The following is a 22,387-nucleotide window of genomic DNA, read 5'->3' as shown; positions in this document are numbered from 1 at the left end:
GGATTCAATCTTTTAAAGCCATGGTGGGAGTGATATGTAAATGCTCCAACTCGCTCAAACCTAGAAGGATTGCTATTGCAACTTTTATGGTCTAGTGACCAGGGTCCTCATTTAGACATGACGCTGACACATTCAGGTGCTGTCAGATTAATGGAAAGGAGGGCATGCTGAAAGAGACAACCAGTCAAAGCATGCACAGATTAATAATTACATGCAAATAAAAGCAATCGATCTTTTGAGTCAGTTAAGTCTCATCACAGTCCACTTTCTTTTGTTCTGGACTTTATTTATTTGGCTGCATCTTTTTAAATGATGAATTTTCTTTTCACTGGCTCATCATAAACGAACTGCAGCAGCCTCACTGACAATTTGACTTCTCCCGACAGGATCTGTCCATCACACTATGAAGTGACCTTAAGCGAGGGCACCTATTGATTACTGTTGCAGCAGAGGTGGTGCAGTGTGGTGCACCTATGACTAATCCCCCTGTACCGGTGTGAATGTGTACGTTCCTATGTTTTGGCAGCAGCCTGTGGACAAATCTAAAGAACATCAGGCATGAAAAAGCCATTATTCCAGGCTGTTAAACTCAATACAGGACTGGAACAGTGACTCCCATTATTAGTTGTGCGTAATTTATGTTTTGTTTAATTTGAGTTGAGGCCGAACAAGCTTCCAAACACTGCTACTTTTAGATTTAACAAGTAATTTTAAAGCTGTGAAGACACACGTTTTATATTTTTAACCATAAGACGGCACTGTTCATCAAAATTGAAATGAAATGACAGAAGTTAGACTAAAGGTAATGTGATGATGATCACTTAAGACTGATTTAACAACCATCAATAGATTAGTGTTCATTTACACTTCCCATCAAGCCCAAGCCATTACCACACGATCAGTAATTATTCTGTGAACTATATATAGTGCCGCTGACCTTGTCACTCCTGATGAATAATGTTTATGCCACAAACAGAGCGGCAGTGACCTCCCTGCTCCTTGCAATTAACCACCACCTACTCCCAGTCTGCTCTGCTGCGCCAGGCATCGAAACAACCTGAAATCACAGCGATTAGCTCGCTCGGTCTCACCGTGTTCGCCAGTGACCAAAAAGCTGCCATCACACCTGCTTCTCTGGGCAGCTTTTCAATGGCACGGTCACCGAGCTGAGTGTCATTCCAAAAAAGTTCAAGTAAAGGTTCAGTGTTTGTGAGCCAGTCTTCGTCTGTGAGCCATCACTTTGCTGCTTTTGGCTGCTACTGTTGCAGGAGATAACTTAAATAAATTCACAATCGGGGTGATGTTTAAGTTGTAATCGGAGATTTTCTTGTCTTGTTTGGGGATTATTTGTGGTGCCAAGTTGTCTTTTTTTCCGCTCTCTCTTGCTTCACCTCACAGACAGATTGTGTTTGTTTGGGTGAGCCTCATTTTTGTCCTTCATTTATCACCAGCTGGGAAAAATAATCAGCATCAATTTCGCTCCACAGACTTTTCCTCTGGCAGAGACTAACTCAACATTGACCCAGTGTGTTGAACAGCAAAAGCAACAGCTTGCATGAGCTGCCTCATCTTATAGAGTTTGTTACATTAGTTAAGGAGAATAAATAATCACTAATAGTTATTTGACAAACTTGCCAGGTGCTATTATTAAGCGCTATCTTTAGAAAACATTTTAGCAATCTGCGTGACTGTGCCGTTTCCTGAGGTGTGAAGATCAATATCAATTTCATCTTTGTGAAATCAGTAGAAATATTTGTGACTTAATGATTGAAAGCAGGGGGTATTAGCTAGCCTCTAAATGACTGAAGATACGTCTCCCACTACTTACATTATATACTAATAATATTCTTCACATTGGAAATTAAATGAATTCAGTGAGCAAGGGGGTGCAGTCCATATGCCTCACAGTTGGTGCGTAACGACCTGTGTCTGAGAATCTTCACTGAAACGACGTCTTGTCTGCGTCTGCATATGTTAAATATTTATACTTTTTGCGTTTATCCTACCTGTAGATAGATATTATGTCTGAGCATTAAAGTATAAAGCTGAAGTCAAGAGATTACCTTTGCCTCATAAGTCAAGTCAAATTTTATTTGTGTAGCACTCTATGTACAAGATGGCAATTGAAGATGCTTCACATCAGCATAAAAGCAAATTGATCAGTGTTACTTTGCCAAAGTGGGCTTTACAATCAGCATCGTTACCACACCCTCGATCCTTAGGCACTCACACTGAAGCTAATGCTGACTTTGCAGCTTATAAGGAACTCTCCATAAAACTGCAACTTTTACATATTTTAAAAAACGGTGTGTTAAATGGTAAGCTTCATAGAACACAGTGTGTAAAGTTTGACATCACTTGTTTATCTACCCTGTACACGAAACATGTACAAGTCTATTTTCCACAGCCCTCCTATGCCACTAAACTGCCTTCACAAATCTATTCTGTGAGAAATGTAATCACTGGATAGATTATGATCCGCTGCAACATATTTTGGAATGAAAGGGTCATAAAGAGGTGACTGGTGTGGATGGCAGGTGCACAAATCACTACAAAGTGGATAGGGTTAGGCAGCAAAAGCTTTTTCAAGCCACTGGAAAGTAAATGAACACGTTTTGTCTGAAGTGACATTTTACAATCACGTCCCTAAATGTAGAGTTGTTACTGTGAGCACATAAACATGACGTTTAATAAGTGTAACTTTGATATCTAGATAAGAAACAGGAGGTTTTACTGCAAGATCGGATATTTTTTGGGAAAAGAAATGTTGTCTGGGACATTTGGTTTGTTCACTATCAGCATTTGTAACTTGCCATAATATAAATTCACATGTATCCTCATGTTATCAGTAAACATAATATTCTGACACATTAGAATATATTCTACTTATGATATAAAATATAATTCTGAAATTAATTCTAAAATGAGTAATAATGAACAGGACCGAGAAAGGTTCTGTCTTTGTCTACTTATTACAGAGCCCGGTTAGTGAAGCCATCCCATGTTAAGCCATGCATGTATTTGCCCTTGTGTTGGGGTGAACCCATATAACACGGTGTCATTAAAGAGCCATTTGCTGTTGGAAGGGCAGGTGATTAAAGTGTACTTCAGCTGGCCTAGGATGCATTGCACTCTGGGAAGTCTCCAGTAATCCATATCCCCCGTCACTGTGACCTAACTGGCACTGCAAGGCCCAGTTAAGAACTCAATCCCCTCTCATTAATGGAGGTAATGACTGTGATCAATCTAAAGTTGGTATGGGCGTGCAAGGCCTAAAGGCGAAGTAGGAGGAGAGAGAGAAAGGAGAGGAAGAGATCAAGGCCAGGTAAAAGAAACGGATAGGAAACAAGAACAAAAGAAGATAGATCTGAAAGAGAGACGGGGAAAAAGTTAAATGTAGGTGAAGCTGGAAAAGTCGGCAAACTTTGAAGAAAGACAACAATAGAGAATCAAGTGTGTGAAATAAGGAGATGGAGAGAGGAGAGGAGGGTAAGGGACATGAGAAGGTGAGAGGGAAGAGATAACATTAAAAGAGTAATCGAGTACGGGACACAATTAAAGAGAGAAATCGAGAGGGTGGGAGTGGTAAAGGTAACAAAGACGGAGAGAATCAAAAGAAAAGAAGACCAGGACAGGTGCTGTGACCCTTTGAGACGGGACACTACCTCTTTTCTTTCCTTCATTTGTACCTCAGCCTCTCCTGACTCTCCCCCGAGATTTGCTTTGGCAACAGAGGAGGAACGCCGCTCTGAAATCCTTCCACTCTGCTTAGGCTTTCAGACAATCACAAGCTCCCTAGAGAGCCAATTACCTTTCTCAATGAAGCTAGATTAAGCTCTTTAATTAAAATGATTGGGCCCTATTATATGCTGTCACAACTTAAAGGACAGAAATCCCTCATTGCTCTTGAGTTCTGTCACATTTCATTCAATGTCTGATTATTTTTTTCCATCCTCCCTGGTCGGTATTCAAAATCAGAGTAAATGAGAAGAGTTGTTGTTGTTGAATATTCCTAGAATAAGATTGATCAGGTGAATAATTTACATTCACAAATACGTAGGTGTGCATTGATGCTTGCAATCATTTTTTTAGTTAAGTGATATTTTCTCTGATTTCTCCGACAGCAGCGAGAGGTCGATGGTTTGAATTCATACTGATTTCACACCAGATTTATCCAAAAGCAAATGATCTGCATCTAATTCCTGTTGGAAGGTTTTTAGCAGTTACCTATCGGCATCTGAAATCCCCACAAATGAGAACATTTGCAGCACGGCGCAGGTATGAAGCCAATCTAATCACACCCTCATCAGGTTTGCTGCCTGTCTGTTTATAAGGGCTTTTTCTGATCCAGGACCTATGTATGCAGACTCCAGCACAAAAGCAGTGTTTTGGGTGATGGAGGGTGGGGTGGGTGGTTGTTTTTGAGGGCGCCAGCTGCCAATGGGGACCTGAGGAAGGAGACTGTGGAGGGGGAAAAAGCCTGAGCTAGCCTCCTGCCTCCCTGCAGCTTGCTCTATTGTACAGCTGCTGTCAGTGCTGGCATGGCTCCCCTGACAATCTGCTCTTTAATAGCTAATATCAGGGTACATTTCCTCAGGCACTGGACTGGAACTGAGAGATGGCGGGCTGTGCTGTGGGCATTTCTCTCTCTCTCTTTGCCTTTCTTGCTCAACCTCCACTCTCCCTGTCTCTGTGGTGTAAGGACACACAAACGTGCATACACAAGCTTGACAGCCGGCCGCTGAGTCATCTGGCTAATCTATACTATCTCGGTGTGTGCAGCTGTCCATCCATCGTACAAAAGCACACAAGTTCAGCGAGAACACCGACACCCATTGCACATTTTACAATATCCACTCTGTGATTAGACGCTTTCACAGGGGTTCAACAGTACACAATGGTGCACTTATGTTCTTTGTATTTAAACCTTAACTGCTCTTAGCAAATGGACTTATGAAACCTAAATGAATAGTTTTATATTACACTGTGTCAGATGTTTTAGCTTGCATTATACTGGAATTTAAATGAATTAAGTAAACGTAGTATAAATTGAAATCAGCGAAATGAATAGAATGATTTTTAGACACAGTTTACAGGTTTGAGCACTGATGCACTTAATACCTGACCTCTCTATACTCCTGCTCCTCTCTTCTCTCTTCTTTATATACTTACTGTACTCTCTGTTTTGCATGTGATTATTGTGGTTTTTGTTCTCATGCCGTTGTGCTTCTTCTTTCTATGAAATCACAGTAAAACACACTTCGAAAGTTGTTCAATCAAACTTGTTTTTGTCAAGTTTGCAGCTTTTTAAAACTAATTCAATTAGTCAAACTCACATTTTCACAGTGAACCTGCATAGATGCTCTGCAGCATATTCCTTCAAAATAAAAGCTGCTACAGGAATACTCAATGAAACATAATGATCTCATTAACTGTGGCCCTCATTATGAAATAGCCCTGGCAGTAAATGACACATTCGGGTAGATTTATGAAACAGAAATAAGGAGCCATGTTCTGCAGCTCAAATCACTGTACCTTGTGCTTTGGATTAAAATTATTACAGACCAAATATGTTTTTCATTGGTAATTTTAGAGCAAAACAAATCCTGAAAGCCCACTCTGCAAAAGCAAACAAAGCTGTGCCTCCCCGTTGTTCCTGCCTACTCTCACTACGGCCATTACTCTTCCCTGAGCTCAGCTTTTCATTAGCATGAGTTTGGTGCCACTGATATACCGTCAAATACTTCAGCCTTGCAGATAATGCAGCATTTACCCGCCTCGACAATTAATTCTTCTGACATCTGAGCACATTAATATTCATTACCCAGCACCACTTGTGACAAACTGCCGCCCCCGCACACTGTAGATACGATAGTGAGATCGTGTAGAAATGCACTGGTGTGTTTTTTAAGGGCACTGAGATGATTAATAGCCATTTGTCTGTTTCGTTATGAAGGCTTGTTGTTAAGATCTCTGAGGTCTCCGCCTTTTGTATAATGTGTTTACAGTTTTCATACTTCCTGAGTGTATCAGGACTGTATAGAGTTTGTTACTGATGAGTATCTCTGTGCAGGTCCAGTGGGAGGAGGTCAATGTCTGAACCTTTTATAGGGTTTGTTTGTTTTTTTTTTTAGTTTGACTGTCATCTGCAAACACAATTTATAAAAGTGGCTACACATGCCAAGCTTTTCACCAAGTATGGATGCAAACAACCTCAAGCGAAACCTAAGTGGCTGCACTTTAAACCCTAAAAGTTCAATTTTCTATAATTTCCCATTCAAGTAGCTTTTTAAGTTGGAAAGCCATCTCACTTAAATTCACCCTGACAATTTTGATATTGTTGGAAACTCTGAGACCTTTAATTTAAACTTCTGGAGTTTGATTTGTTAGCTGAACAGCTGAGTTTGTATTGAGTGAGACAGAAATGTTGTGTTTTGAGTGAACACACTGTAGTGGACATGTCAAATAGCTCTCCGACTGCTCCTCTAATTAATATGAGCATTTGTGATGTGAAGTGGACTCTTAAACCCTCCCAAACTGGCTGTGACCTACCTTTTTCCTAAATTAGATTACTCTCACAGCTAATAAGAGGGATCTGTCGGCCGTTTATCCTGTTGCTCTTCTGGAGATTCTTCCATAACACTCACTATAATGATTCATCCTCTTTATATTGGCCATTCAAATAAACTCCTTCAAATATACTCCCAATATAAATGATGTGACCCTTGTTCTGTGCAAAAATGTGCATTTAATATGGGGCTTTAGCAGCGTAAGAGACAAATCAAGTGCATATTTACGTTGTTTTTACAACAAAAATCCCTCCACCACTGTAAATTCTGCATTAAAAGAAACTCCAGTTTTGGAAAATCCCCCTTAATTTGATTAATCCAGATTGCTGAGCCTCATAGTAAAGTCTGGGATCATGAAGGACTGTGGATTTTGTTCAGCTTCACTTATTTTGGAGACATGTTAGGAAAATCTATTAATGATCCGTATAACAGGAGAAATGATTACAGTAAGCTGAAAGGTCAATGCACAAATGAGCACCTGACTATTGTTTCAAGACAAACTAGAAAAATGGCAAACCAAGCTGTAAAGACGTGCACACAATCTTTAGGAAAAGTAAAAAACATATTTGATTCCAGCTGCTTTTATTTAAAAAATTTAAGGTCTTTATATTTCATGATATCATTTTTTCCTAGTGACTGTTTTATTTCATTCCGACACATCGAGGGCAGAGACGGCTGGCTGCTGCTTTGGTCTGAATATGGAGACGTAGCCAATCGGATACCTGGATCTGCCCTGTTTCTATGGACTGATTACACACTTTGTGATGACAAGTGGAATAATAAAATAAACGGTAAACGGGGGGGAAATGGTGATGTGAAATTAATATATACTTTGGGTGGGAAAAATATTTGGAAAGTAAAACCACTGGAATGAAAGAAAAACGATGTGTAATAAACTATGTTTTTGCAAAAAGAAGCCGAATATAATATTTCATGATGATAAATTGACTTTTAAACATATTACTTCACAATTATTTGGTTTCAGAACATGAAATGAATATGATGCATTAATAAAAGCACTCTGCAGCCTTTAATTTCTTCCTAAACATGTTTCATACTCATTAGTAATATATTACAAAGAAGGATCTTCTGTCATTGATCGTACTAGTTAGCTGGGTCTTGGATGTTCATAGTTCCCACAGCACCTAAACGCCCCACAGTTCACACCCTTTATGTTATATAAAGATTCAAAGGAGTAAACAGTGTTTTGAAAATAAAAAAATATATATAGTGAAGCCAAAGATTCAGCAGCAGTGGGAACAAAAATAAGCTCAGTGCATTAAATATGCAGCTTCGTCCATGGATATTAGTTATAAGCACAACGTAACAACAATATCATCATAAATCTGTAGCAGATACTTTGACTTTCAGCTCGTCCATTCCAGCGTTCCATTCGGAAACTGAGCACGATGTGATCCTTTTGAAATGTCCAAGTTGTAAATTTACTGGTCATAATTTCAGAACTTTTACAACCACTGCTCCTCGAGACGCAGCGAACTCCAAGATGGCAGCCAGAGTTTGGATTACATCAGCCTACTGAAAGCTCTCTTACGGTAAATGTGGACAAACTGAAATGAGGATTAGCTCAGGGGAAGCTTCTGTGCAAATTGCTCCACTTAATGGTTTGACATTTGTATCGCAGCTTAGGAACTCTGTGGGATGCGAGACAGGCTGCTGCCAGGCGTAAAGCTCTTAATATAACATAAAGACAAACATATGACCTGCGTTAGCTAAAATAAATACATTTAACTACTTGATAATACCGTTTTTGCACCTATTTAATAGGAAAAAACAAAGAACATTGTTGATATTTATGAGCTAAAGACCGAGTTGCACATCTCAACCATTACAGAGCTGTGTTTTCACCTCAAGTGACCTTTAAGCTGCGAGTGTGAATAGGTCAGACTTGGCGAAATGGGTCCCGGTCCATGATGAGCTCCAAAAATGTGCTCCTAATTTAAATGTGGAACATTGGAAGAAGACATGGGCAGAGGTATAATTAATCCCAGAGCGGAATGGCTCAATGTGTTTCCAATTCCTTTTAAAAAATATAAAAAAAAAAAAAAAAAAACTATTGTTACAGTTAAGGAGGAAGACTTTCATTGGGCCAATTTCATGACATAACAACCAGCTTAAAGAATATTACAGTGGAGGAGGCGGAGAGGGCATGGCTCCTCAGCAGTAGCCAAAGACGTTATCCTCCACAGAGCTAATATGAAACTGTGCAGATAAAATCATTTAAAATAATCTGCTTTTGGCTTCAGTCATTGCTGGAAGTTGCGGTTAGTTTTTGTTTACTCTTTCAACATGTTTTTATGAAGTTCCACCCAGAATAAGAGGCTTTTTCAACAGACATCTGGTCGAGATAACTGGATTTAAACAGCCACCTGGCTGCAACATGTTGAATATTAAGTTAGCACACATCACAGTTCACCAGCAGAATATGATTAACATAGGATCATATTTAAATCCAGTATAGATTCACAATTGGTGGAGTGAGGTTTGTAACACACACCTATTAATGCTTTGTCAAAAAGGGTGAAGAACTCAATATGTTTCTAACGAACAAGTTCCTACAGCAGGTTTTCCAACGATGTCAAAAGGTAAAAAATTTTAGCAGCTTTAAATTGCAAAGGTCAAAAGCACAGAGAGAGGTCTGCTGTAATAGCGTCCTTCTGGCTTTGAACACAATGAACTGTAAAAATCACAATTACGGGCAGTTTTTTCCACCTAGAGTGTTCGAGGTGTTGTGCTTGAACGTACACAAAGAAAAAGGACTGAAGCACAATGAACAGAGGTTGATGAGGCTTTGTTCCACATGTGGCCAATCAATGCATAACGCAGCAGTGATTGTTGAATCATTGGTTCTGTTCAACTGTTGGACGCAAAATCCTGTTGAGTCCGATGTTTTAGTGGCATTCACACTGAAAACAGTTGTGTGTGTGTGTGTGTGTGTGTGTGTGTGTGTGTGTGTGTGTGTGTTCTTCTCTCTTTTTCTTTTTCTATTTTAAAAAAAGCAACAGGCTTTTGTGGGGGGACATGTTATAGTTACTAAATATGATCCAGGCATAACGGCTTAATGCGTTTGAAAGCTTTTCACATACCGAAACATCATAGTAATAATGCAGGTACAATTATTGGACAATGAGACTTGATTTAATGAATCTCAGTCAGTAATTTAACAATTAGTTGTAACGATCAGAGCTGGACAGTTTGTCTGTGAGGCCCTGGACGAGCTCATCGGCCCTCAACGTACAAATATACAGTAGATTAATTGCAACCAAAAGGATTTTTCTTCAGTCTGCTCCAGACTCATTTTCAACACATGTTGATTATTTGTGGACACCAGCTGTCAATGTGGCTGACAGGAGCTGCAAAGGTCAGTAGTAGTGTACTGTAAGTGGATATTATTGAACACATTACCTCATAGGCAGCATTAATAAGCTGTTAGACCTATGGAACTTACCCACGAGTCACTTGTCTTGCTCATTGTTTGGATTTGCATTATTGACTTTAGCTAGCATAGGTTATTTTGGAAAGAGAGTGACGGCTAACAGACTGAGTGATGTATGCTGAGTATAAAGTTGAGTTCAAGCTGCACTCCGTCTCCAAACCTTGATATTTGCCTTGCTCATCTTTGTGTTTTGGTGCCAAGTGCTGCACACACAGTGCACAGGTGGGAGGAGAGGAACAAATGGAAGATTTATTCAGGTTTATTATTATAAAAGTGAGTTGTTGAAGTTTCTGTGCTGCAAAACCGATACCTCAGAGCCTAAAGCTGTCACCTCTGTAATATTTATTTTATTTTTTTATCAACAAATTCAAACTGAATTCAATTCAAATTCAAACTGTGAGGACAGAAATGTCTGAGCAATTAAATGATTTTGTTGTTCTCACCATCCTTTTATTGGATTATTAGATTTCTAAGACTCCAAAAACAGGAAATACGTGCAGCCTATGATCTGGGAACTGACACGTCAGAGCTTAGTGCCACCTTGACGAAATCATGTGTTCTGACTCCAGGCTGCTACAAGATGAACTCCCACACCTCTACACACTGCACACTGGTGTGTGTAGAACTGAATATGCTGCCGATATTGGATTAGTGGAGCTCATTAATGCCACGCTAACATTCAGCTGCAGAGCGATTTACTTGAGAAACATATTCTTCCTTTATTGGATTGTCAAACTTCACTTCTCTCGGCTGTTAGTTTTTTGAGACGTGTGGTGTGACTGACTGACATACTGATGAATCACCAGAGCCTGGTACCTGATTCCCACCGTACCCACTTCTTTTCCACTACACGTGCTGCTGCACCTGCTGTATGAACCTGAAGTGATGTTCTGGCACCATCTATACATCAACTACACAATTCACAAAAGATAAAATAAAAAGGAAACTTTTAGAATTTCTTTCTACTATTAAAATATTTTAGGTTTTGACCACAATATCCTTATTTATGGCCGTGACGGTGCTCTAATGACAGGCTGGCCATAGTCACGATGATGACCCAGCAGAACATCACTTTGAATTGTGGGGGAAAGTTGCCTCAAGCCCACATTTTAATATTGGACCTCTCTGTGCTGGCGCTCCTGTTTCACCAATGGAGTGAGGCCATTCAGCTAAATCTACTGAAGCCACATTTCTTTCAGCTAGTGCTGCTGTCACTGAGTGCTGCACTTCATGATCCAACAAGAACTTTATTTTAGGCAAGCTAAAGTCCACCCCTATTTTTCATTTGTCTGACAGTCCTGTGTTTCCGACAAAGATGTAATATATGCGCCAAGTTGGCCAGCTACTAGCAAAACAGCCAACACAGGGTTGATATAATCAACAGTGAGTTCATCCAACTCCTAAAGTGGTAACATGTTGTGTGCAGCAGATAAAACAGGCCAAAGAGGACGGTTTGTAGAGTGTGTGATCAGAAGACACACTGAAAACAGGAGCTGTGTTGGGGAACGTGCAGCAGGTAGGGAAACACAAACCTTTCCTGTCTGTCCCGTTGGGGATCTGCAAGGTGTTGATGCCCTTGGCGATCTCCTGGTTGGTGGTTTCCTTGGTGACCGCTGAGCCTTTGAGCTTACTCGTCGGAGTGTCCAGGGCTTTTAGCTTCTTGGCGTGTTTGGTCCCCTTGTAGTGGGCCAAGGCCTGGCTCTGTGAAGAGAACAAATAACAAGCTCGATTTAAAGCTGGAAAAGCAGCTGAACACGGAGCCAGGCTGGAATGAAAGATGAAAATTAGGAACACGGTCAGAGTCAATGAAGCAGACTAAACATAATTAGAAGGGGACAGTTGATACTGTATGTCGTGTAGTCCAGCAAAAAGTGTTAATGTTTAATTTAGTTTTTAGAAGGGGGGGGGGGGGCAAAGACGAATACACCCAGGTAACACTGTTTCCCAGTAATTAATGTCCTCTCGTTTTCAGATCTAATGACCTGTTTTTCATTTTTCCCCAGAGCTGTATTTTTATAAATGAAGCACTTTTGAAATTTCAAACCATTTATTGTTCTGTAAGAATGAGCTACTTTAAAAGACCTTAATGTAAAATTACTGTTTCTTATAAGAAGAGTAAGAGTTTCAGCTTCTTAAGAGCTGTCAACATTTTAAATTTGCCGTGTTACTCAAATTAAAAAGAGCGATAATGAAATGATCACTATTTTGAATATGTAGCTCATTTCTTATTATTACTAATCATACCTGAAACTGACTGATTAGGAAATGTATCTGACCCATGATGTTTAATTTATGCAGTGGGGGTCTGGTTTAAAATCTGCACACGTAGTGGCACCAAGATTCACCTTCACAACAGATTCATCCCAGCTCACAGAAGTGGGACATATGCAAAGACTTTGAGCTGTCCTTGTTTACCTCTGCACACCTCCCTGCCTACTTCGCCTGTGGCAGGATGGGAGGCATCAGGAGGGATGTAATTGCCTCTTGGAATAAATAAGAGCATCAACCACACTTCCCCAGAAGACATTTGTAAGCATCTTTATTTATGGGCCACTGCGGGGATATTCACTAAAGACTGCTGAGACACTGAGACCACTCTTATGTCTACATTACCATATAAGCAAAACATTGTTCCTGTTTCCTTTTGCTCCTTCCCAGTAATTAGTGCACAGTGTATTAGTGGCAGTTAGAGTGTTTTTAATGTTAGAAGAATCCCATAACAAAGCTCTCATGGCGGTTTGTTCACGATATATTGCTTAAACTCGTCTAATATACTTACAATATTGATTGTGAAGCTAATTGTGAGGTTAATAATTTAAGGAGATGAGTACATGAGTATGTGTTGAATAAAGAAGTTTTGTTTTCTGGGGAGAATAAAGTGGCCAAAAATTCACAGATCAATAATTTTTTTTAGCAAAGGTTGTTCATCTTAGCAATGCACAGTTCAACAGAATACAAATCTTTCTCTGACATGAACTATTCATTTTGAACCACATTCATCACTCTCCAGGTACCAAAGGCATAACTTATTACACTCAGGTAATGTAGATGGGTGTTTAATGTGACTACGGCAATAATTCATCTTTCATTAGGGCAATGAAGTGGAAGAATTGCCTATACCCCATGTCTGACACATGCATGATTACAACTAGGAAGGAAATCATTTGTTTTCCTTCCTGGTGCTCTGTGAGACAGAGCTGCATGGTTGTTCTAGGTTTTGAAGAGGCCGTCTGAAAACCAAATGATCAGTTTGAATCCGAGCATGCCCACAAACAGACGTGCACCAGTGTATAACATGGCCATGTTGGGTACCAACTCTGCAGTTCTTAACTATGTGGAGCTTGATGTGTGGATTTAAGAGCCATGAGGTTGGTGATGCTGTAGCTGCGGAGCTGCAGCTAACCTGCTAGCCTGCAGGCCCAGATCTAGTTTTTCTTTATTCTCTCTGTTCCTGTTGTTAAAACCTTTGGCATGCCCAGAGTTTGGTCACCTCAGTACACATTTTGATTAACTAATTGTTAAAATTATACCACAAATACTGAATTATATGCAGATGTCTGGCATTTGTTGTGGCTCTTTAATTATTCAATTCTACACTGCCAGTTAGTAGATGTTAATTATGCAGTACTAATGCATGTGTGCAAGTTGTAGATCTGGCTTCTCAAACATCTTCCCATTTTGTATAAGAGTAATGATATTTTAATTTCCTCAAATGTTTAAAACAACCACAATGTGGACGAGGTCTCTTTAAAAACACATTCAATTAAAGCTAATTTAAACGCTACATGTACCAAGGTTATCTGCTCTGCTTTGCTGTAATTACTCAAGGATCTGAGAGGAGGGTGCACAAAATGCTGCTTTTTTTTTTTTTCTTGTAGAAATCTGGAAATTCCCTGAAAGCCCCTGCAAAATCATGTTTGAAAACAGAATTACAACATCACAATGAGCATTGTTTTGCTCCGGAGAAGAGGGGGGAGACGAGGAAAGTTCAGATATAGAAATGGGGTGCTTCAGGGGTGCTAGTTTCTGTTTTTTAATTCGATAAACTCAAGGTTTTTTAAATACTGTGATCATTTTCTTCCATAAACAACAGTTTTAGAGTGAGTCAGAAGAGGCCTGAAGCTCTAACACAGCTTACAGTGTTAGAGCTGTGTTTAAGTTGCTCAGATCCAACCACTGCTAATTAATATAATATTCAAATAACATTATCTCCACAGCCCAACACTGATGTAATGGAGGGCAAACAAGCTTAAATCATTTTTATTTGTGGATCTGTGTTTTTTTTTTTTTTTTTTTTTTTTTTTTTTTTTTTTTTTTTACATCTGTGGGTTTAAACCGTTTTTTTATTTATGGAGCTAATGGCGTCTCCCGCTTTTATTTGTTTATATTTATACACCGTTTTTAGCCAGTCATAAATCTTTATGGCCAAAACTTTCAGAGTGTATACAGAGTAATGCAGCCAGCAGTATCACAAGGATGCAAGTTATGGAAGGACGGCACGTTGAAGGGCAACAGAGAACATAAATTAACAGCGTTGGAGTTTCGGAGCAGTTACATAAGTTGCTGCACACATGCATAAACTCACCCACCTACAGTACATTCATGTGGTAGGTTAAGACCCAGTAAATGATTCCAACTCACATCAAAGAGCCACTGCTCGTTGTTTTAACCCATGACACCCAGTGTGGAGGAGCATGGTAAGGAGCCATGGCTCAGTGTGAATCATTTTCAAAGGTAAATGTGGTGTGACTGATGCCTGAAATGAAGGGAAATAAACGCTTTTTTACTGCACCGCAGGTTGTTGCTGAGATTTATTTATATTTCCCTCAATAATGGGGAAATGTGCATCTTTGGGGGACTTTCTGTTTTATTTATCATGGCTCATCAGCTGCTCTCATGTTACTTGTTAATTATTGTGCACAGATTTGGTGTCAGATTGTCAACATCACCTCGTCAGCACATTCAGTTCAGCAGCTTCTCTCTCATTTCAACTCAATAACTGCCACCCACAGTGATTTTTCTATTCATTCATTTATTCTGTTTTTCTGTAAATCAAACTAGGAACGGGCCTAAATGTCTTAGTGTGTGCACAGACAACTGACTATGTGCTAAAAAGAAATTTGCAACCAAACAATCCAGATGGAAAGTGAAAGGAGGAAAAGTTTGTCATAATGGAGACAAACTATACAACAGTAAAACCGATTTATGAGACAATTTCTCTATTTTGACTTGTTTTTTTCCACCATGGCAGAAATGGGCTTATATAAGAAACTGAGCAACAACAGGATTAAAGCTAAGTCACATTTGAGCGTTCCTTCCTGAGTTAACCTGAATATTCATCAGATGAGAATCTTCAGCAGGGAAACCCCCTCTCCCCAGGCCTGGCAGACATTTAATTAGGAGGAGTCTGATCCTGTCTATTTGAGTAAATGTAGAAATTGGGAAGATTGTCTTTCACCTCTAAATTAAAAGCTTACAAATTGTAACTCAGTATTTATCCTTTTAATTATATTCTGGCTATTTCTGTTCTTCCTCTCTGATGTCAGAAAGTACTACCTCTGGAGCAGGAACGGTTTTAGGACCTGGATCTGTAGAAGGAGTTCATAAAACGGTTTCTGTCCTTCTGAAAAAAATTAATGTTGTAGAAATGAACCTAAAATATATGTGTTGTGTGGAAATCTGCTTTAGATTAGAGGTTAAATTTACAACAGCACGAGTCAAGGTAAAAAGATGAAGTGTCGTACAGTTAATGCACCAATGTAAACAGGTAATTTAACGTGTTCCGTTAGTGGCGTAGACCAAACTATCTCATGACTCATGCACTTAACAAATTACAGACCTTGAGCACAGTTTATGACAAAGCAGAAACATCTTTTTATAACAGAAATCCTCTGTTCTCCTTATGACGTCAAGTCATCAACTAGTTTACATAAAGACCATGTGCCCTCCAACAGAGCAGCAGTATTTAGCACAGCACCACAGGTAGGTTCTGCTTCCTCATCTCTCGGCCCAAACTGGAGCTTCACATGTTGATAAACTGCCCCCAGAGCAAATTAAGACTCTTCTGCTGCAGCTGGGGCTTTAACAAATAGGAAAGAGAAACACCTCCTGGGTTTTTCAGACCTCCCATCTCCACAGTATTCTCTGTTGATTGACAGCTAAACACAGGCTCTCTCTAATGAAATGGTAAAATTAACAGCTGATGGTCAGTAAATACAAACTTAGATTTCCCCATGTACAACATATAATAACCTCATCCTGAGTAATCACCTGCATATTCAGTGTTAGAAATGGATTGATTACTTTTTTTAATGAAAGAGCAACTGCACTGTTATTTAGGGTCGCCACTGATTTAACAACACGCAGCGGTAGCAGTGATTTCCCTTTTTTAAATTTTTTGATTACTTTCAAAATGATATGGAAATTAGTTGTTGGGGAAAACGAAACCCATCTGCTCGTCCATTGGATTAGGTTTAGTGGGCGAGTATTAATGCAGTGCAATTCATTAGACTGTGTTGGATGAGGAAACGCGTTGTGGAGAACTCGGTCTATAATACAGATATAATCATCTTTCTGTTCCTCCTGCTGGACGTTGAGCAACATTGATGATTTCATTTAGCTTTTCCTTTATACATCGATGGACAGAAAAATACTAGTTCATGTAAAGCTGAGAACATCTTTACAAAGTAGTTAATGTAAAACAAAAAACAACAGAAAGGATCTTTTTAAGCTCATTTAATGCAAAACTTAAAAGATTCTAGAGCATGTTTGATGTCAGCAGTAATAAATCTCGCTCTCTTCTCAAACCCCTTCTTAAAGTTTTGATTTGAGGCCGTTTTAAGTTTCTTTGTTGACGAGATAAATAACATCAGGGCTTCAGTAACAATCTCTTCCACAGATGTCGCTTCGGCGCCGCCCTGCAGCCGTTCTGTCACATTAAATCACCTCACACCTATCTCCCTCAACACTTTAATGGAGATAGAGTTACATTTTCAGTCTTTGTGATTACATTCCTGCCAACGCTCTGGTTACTGTCAACCTAAGGCTGCTGGCCATTGTCAATGCATTCCTTGTCTCTGATTATGTCCCTTCAACCCTTATAAAATACCTGATCTGGATCTGAATTTGAGCAGTCAATGTTGATCTACCATATGTAGAAATTAGCTTTATATCAAAAAGCTATTTGAAAGAAGCTATTTGAAAATTTGGAAGCCAATTGCATCCAACTTGTGATTGTTGGCGGCACAAAGACTACCTTACAAATGATATTTTCATTGAAAACACGAGAAATTTCAGTTTTAATCCTCAGGGGTCATAGATCAGCTTCTGAGAAATAAGATATATGGATGAAGCCAGGTGACCGGTCAGAGGTCATGAAGTTAACAGGACACAAAAACACATCAAAAAAAGAGAGAAATACCTCTCAGCAAATGTAATTTAACAGAGCAGCATTTCAGTCTAACAGTAATCCTGTTCAGGTGTCGAGCAGACATCAAAAAGAAGAACAGACCGAGAGCAGCACATGCATCACTCAGGTGATTGACATCTGCTGTCAGAGTGGATCAACCGGAGAACACATGGACAACATCGTCTCACAGGCCTGTTTGCCCTTTACAAGCGTCTATGAAGAGGCCAAAAGTAGAATAGTAGAAAAGTATTTTCAGTATTTACCTAATGTTCTCTTTTTAAAGAGTAGGAAATGAAGATCTAGTCCATGTAAATCCTGGTTTTTATGTTAAAGTACTTCTTAAATATCACCACTACAGTAAGAAGTGATGTAGTGGATGAGACCCTTTCCTTCAGACCACTGTGTCTTGTTTCCGTCATGTTATTTGAACCCACACTGTGACTTTCCCACCACCTTCAGTGGTGACTTTAACAGTCAGATTGTAGATGTTATGATTTTCTCCTCACTTCTATCCGGCAAATCAAAATCTCACAGTCATGGCAAAATAGCAGCGAACAATGTGTGATTTCTATTAACCTTTTGTCTGATTCACAGTCAACACCAGCACAAGACGGAAAACATCCACTGTATTCCAGCTCTTTACTCGAGTTAAATCTTCCTGCTCAACTGCAAAAGAATTTTAATGAAATGATAAAGAACAAAGTGTCTCTTCTGTTAAACAGCAACTTCTGATTAACTTTTATTACTGTAATAATATACAGTATGTTAATAATTTAATATCAAAAGCATTTATTCTTTAGTAACATGTTTTCTGCTCACATGGAGATGAAACCATTTATATCTGTCCTCTAAGCCAGATACTCATGTTCAGATACTTAAGAGTATGCCATAATGTGATTCAAGTCAAGGCCCTGCAATCAATATGGAGTGATATCTTGTGCCTATGTCACAAAGTCAATTACATTTTTTATTAACTTTAACATGTGATAAATTCATTCATACAGAACTTTAGCATTTATTGTTCTGTTGTTTTATCACCGCTCCAGAAGTTGAATTATGTCAGAGACAGCATGGCTGACACCAGAGCAAATCAAAAACAAGGTCATTTAGAGGTTGATGGAAATATTTCCTATTTGTCTACATGTATCTTTGGGACTTTTGACTCACTCCTCTTCAGAAGAAAACTTGCGCACCTGTGAGTTAAACCTCAGCTGGCAAACACTGCAGGAGACGTGCTTCCTTTTGGCGGTGGGTGGGAGGCCGAGGGTGTGATGGAGGACAGCTTTCTGCACCGGGTCCATCTGGAGGATAGAGAGACAGGCTAATTAAAACAGTGCTAAAGCTGACCTGTAAATCATGCTTCACTCCCTCATCACTCACTGGGCTGTAAAAAGAAAACAGGTTGCCTGGAGCTTTCTGGGACACCAGACATCAATCTTTTGCTTCAACAGGTGATTCTGGCTCAGACGTTAACAGACATGTCAAGAATTAATTTCCCATTTGTTTACTCAATGCATACAGCATCAGTCTTTTAGTGTAGGGATATTACTGTAATGGCCGTACACAACACCACTCAAGTGAACACTAAGGGGGCACTGGTGCTATTTTATCTATTTACTGTACTTCATCATCAACAGTTCCCTAGAAGAAACTAAACAGCCACTGGATTTAATCTGCTGACAGTTGAATAGATTACGTCGTGGTCTACCGGCATAAGAAGAAATGCTCACAATCATCTTTTGTAGTTTTAAAAATGTTCGATGACAATGTGCACCGGAAACTGCACAACCTTTACTGTATTATATAACTAAACATTCCTTATTAGACAGTTTGTAGTAATAATGTGAACCTGAGCTTGAAAGTAACATTTAAAATGAACAAAAATAAATAAAAGTAACCAGTATGCTAATAACGGCCACTGCATTAACCAGCTGCCTACACTAAACCATTTTAAAACCTCAACTCAGGTTCTGTAGCTGTCATTAATTTATCTACTAACATTCCAAAAACTTCCACTTGAACACATTTGCAATCAACTTTTGAGCTGCAGGCATTTTACTAAAAGCTGATTAAGTCATAGCACGAAAAGCACAGGTGAAGCATATTTAGTCAACGATGACTCAGTCCCGCTGTAATCCGGGACAGAGAGGTAGGAAGAAACAATACAGGCATCGCTAGATGGTAAACAGTTACTGTACCTTCATCGTTATCTGTTGTGTTTTTGTCTGCCATGTAAAGATGTCTGCTGATAAAGGTCGACGGATACCGTGACTAAGCAGGTCGTGATAAATTCAGCATATAAATAATATTCATGTTACAGTCATTGGCAAAGTTAGAGCAGAGAACACAATTTAAGTCCCTAATTGCACCTAAAATAAATTAATGTAATGTAATTTAATAATCTACAAAAACATATTGCTGTATCTTTTTGGATCCACCAAAATATGGGAAGTCTGTAAAAACCTTAGCAGTTAGCCTCATGGTGGTGGAACGTTAACACTGCAGTACTATGGCACTGTACAGTGAGCAGTGACACTATTAATTTACTGCTCTTAGCTTATTAGCAAAGCAGTGTAAAAGCAGAGCTGAGTGCATAAGCTTGACATCTCCGTGATGTGGAACTACTCTGTAATTGTGGGGTTACTTTAAAATGAGACGTACCAACTGTTTGGATTACAGTGACGGCTCTTTAATGTGTATTTACTAGTCTTGGAAGTAGACATCTATTGTATGTAAGCATAAGTCATTGAATCGATTTCATTGTTCATGTGAGAAAAGACAAAACACCAGAACCCAGACTTTCAAACATAAACAAAAGGCAAAACAGTGACTGAATACATTTTCATCTTTGTGACTAACTCTGGGTTTTCGTGCTACTGCACTGCTGCACGCTACTTGTCTGTTCGCTGCGGTCCTCCCTCTGTGAGGTGACACAGCTTTGGGGAATGAACAAACACATCTGCCTCCCTGAGAAAAAGACTCAACAGGCACCACTTGGCTGGGGAAGGTGGGAAGGTGCCGACATTGTGTGGGAGGATTAATCCACCTTGACAATTGTGCTGTAGAAGGTAGTCACAATGATGTTACAGTGCGGCTTTCTGTGAAGGCTGTTTGGCCGGACAGAAGCTTTTTTTTATTATTTGGACTTTCAAAAACATGAATGTGCAGAAGCAGAACTAGTTTATTGAGATATTCAGCACGGGAAACATATGAAAATGCTGCACTAAGTATGGAGAAACACCATATATGTAGATTTATTTTCTATTGAAATATAAAGTCTTGTGACACTGATTCAAATACCACAATATATTTTCACAACCATCACTGAGATTATACTCACTGGTTGTTTGTTTGTATCCATCCATCCGTTCCTCAATTTGAACCAGACAGGCTATACTGAAAGGTATTTATGATATTACCACCCCCACTGGCCACAGCCAAACGGTAAGAATCAGGCAAACAATTTCAAAAGGACTGAAGCAGGAAGGAAAGTAATTAAATGCAGGTGACAGACATGGCTGGAATGCAGCAGCAGTTTGGCAACAAAGACAATCTGGCAAAGAGTGGCTGACAACTGGTCTGTGTATTTACACTGTGACTGACTGAATGAGGAGCAGCTGGACAAGCAGGTGACGAGGGTCGGGTAATCTCTGGAGGAGGTAAAGTCACTGAGGGCAACTAGAGGGCGGGTGACGCAAAACAGAGAAAATTCCAGAAAATGCACAGTTGAAGGAAGAAGAAAGGGAAGCTGTACCGACATCATGGTGACAGAAACTCTGCTTCAGGGGCTCCAGTGCCACAGGATGACCTAACTCAGAGGGACGGGATGATCGAGGACTGGGTCCAGGGAGAAAAAGATTAACAGACTGACACAGGAACCAAGGAAGACAGTTTGTCAGAGGCCAGATGGAAACAAGCTGGAACTGAATCTGGGAAAAGGCAGGATAAACAGTTTCTTTAAGGGAACTACACGCAGGTTGTGGTAAGGAACCATGATATGGGTCTGAAGGGGAAACTGGTGCATGCAGAGAGACAGGCTCAGGCTCAGAATCAGAACAAACAACTTCAGGCTCAAAACTGCTTTTTGGCGAGTTGGATTGCTTTGGAGCGGCCTTGCACTGGGTGGGATAGTAACTTTCCAAAAATGACAATCACTGTAACGTGTCTGTCAGTTTGAATGGGAACCAAGTGCAAAACTATGAATGTCTTCCTGGAGAGACCGTCTGAAAAGTGTGCAGCATATTCAAATTACATCACATCATATGTCTCCAGTGTCACTCTTCTCACTCTGCTTTGCACTGTGGCCAATTAGAACTACTATAAACCTCCAATTTCCAATGTGGTCACACAACACACCGTGCAAACTAGTTCTGACTGAACATAATCCAACTATTAGATCATCAGACACAAAGACAGACTCGGAGAAAGACAGTTTTCAGCTTAGGAAGAGTGAAATTGTTAAAGCTCAGCCGGAGGAAACAGGCTCAGACAGAATTAGACTCGGACATATTGCTGACTTAATGCAGAGCCATTGTAATAGCTTGCTGGAGGTACTGTACAGTGTGTGCTCCCAATATGGTTCTGATTTCACTTGCTGTTGAGTTGGCTGGTCTCTGAAATTAGTTTTTCTAGGGTGGGGTGTCTGATAACTGTAAAGTGACTCATTTTTAATGGTTAAGTTTAAGTTCATACTCCAGTCAACAAGTTATTCCAACATTAACACAGCTGGGTTTGTAGTCTAAATCTACAACTAAATATTTTATGACAGCAAAACAATGATGCACTGATGTGAGGGAGTCCCATAAGGCTCATTCACAGCATCACATAGTCCTTAGGGTACATTCAATATAACTATGTCTTAGCAAATTGCTGTGGAAGATGTCTCTCAGGATGATCAGATGTCCATATTAAAACTACCAGTCTATAAATTAGGCAACAAGTCAACTTCTACATTAT

At 39.6% G+C, this 22,387-nt stretch overlaps 1 protein-coding gene across 2 annotated transcripts in view; it reads right to left on the bottom strand.

Annotated features, from left to right (window-relative positions):
• Window positions 1–22,387, bottom strand: part of znf385d (zinc finger protein 385D) — a 58,290-nt gene that overhangs the window by 10,504 nt on the left and 25,399 nt on the right. For both annotated transcript variants that reach the window (XM_026369975.1, XM_026369976.1), the window contains exons 3-4: window positions 18,625–18,732; window positions 11,556–11,724 (exon numbers count right to left, since the gene is read on the bottom strand). In XM_026369975.1, the coding sequence (XP_026225760.1) occupies window positions 11,556–11,724; window positions 18,625–18,732 (277 nt within the window). The remainder of the gene's footprint in view (window positions 1–11,555; window positions 11,725–18,624; window positions 18,733–22,387) is intronic.

This window comes from Anabas testudineus, chromosome 16, assembly GCF_900324465.2.
Source record: "Anabas testudineus chromosome 16, fAnaTes1.2, whole genome shotgun sequence".
In the NCBI taxonomy this organism is placed as follows: Eukaryota; Metazoa; Chordata; class Actinopteri; order Anabantiformes; family Anabantidae; genus Anabas; species Anabas testudineus.
Note: the sequence above shows the minus strand (reverse complement) of the source record. Positions and strands in the feature narration are given on the sequence as shown.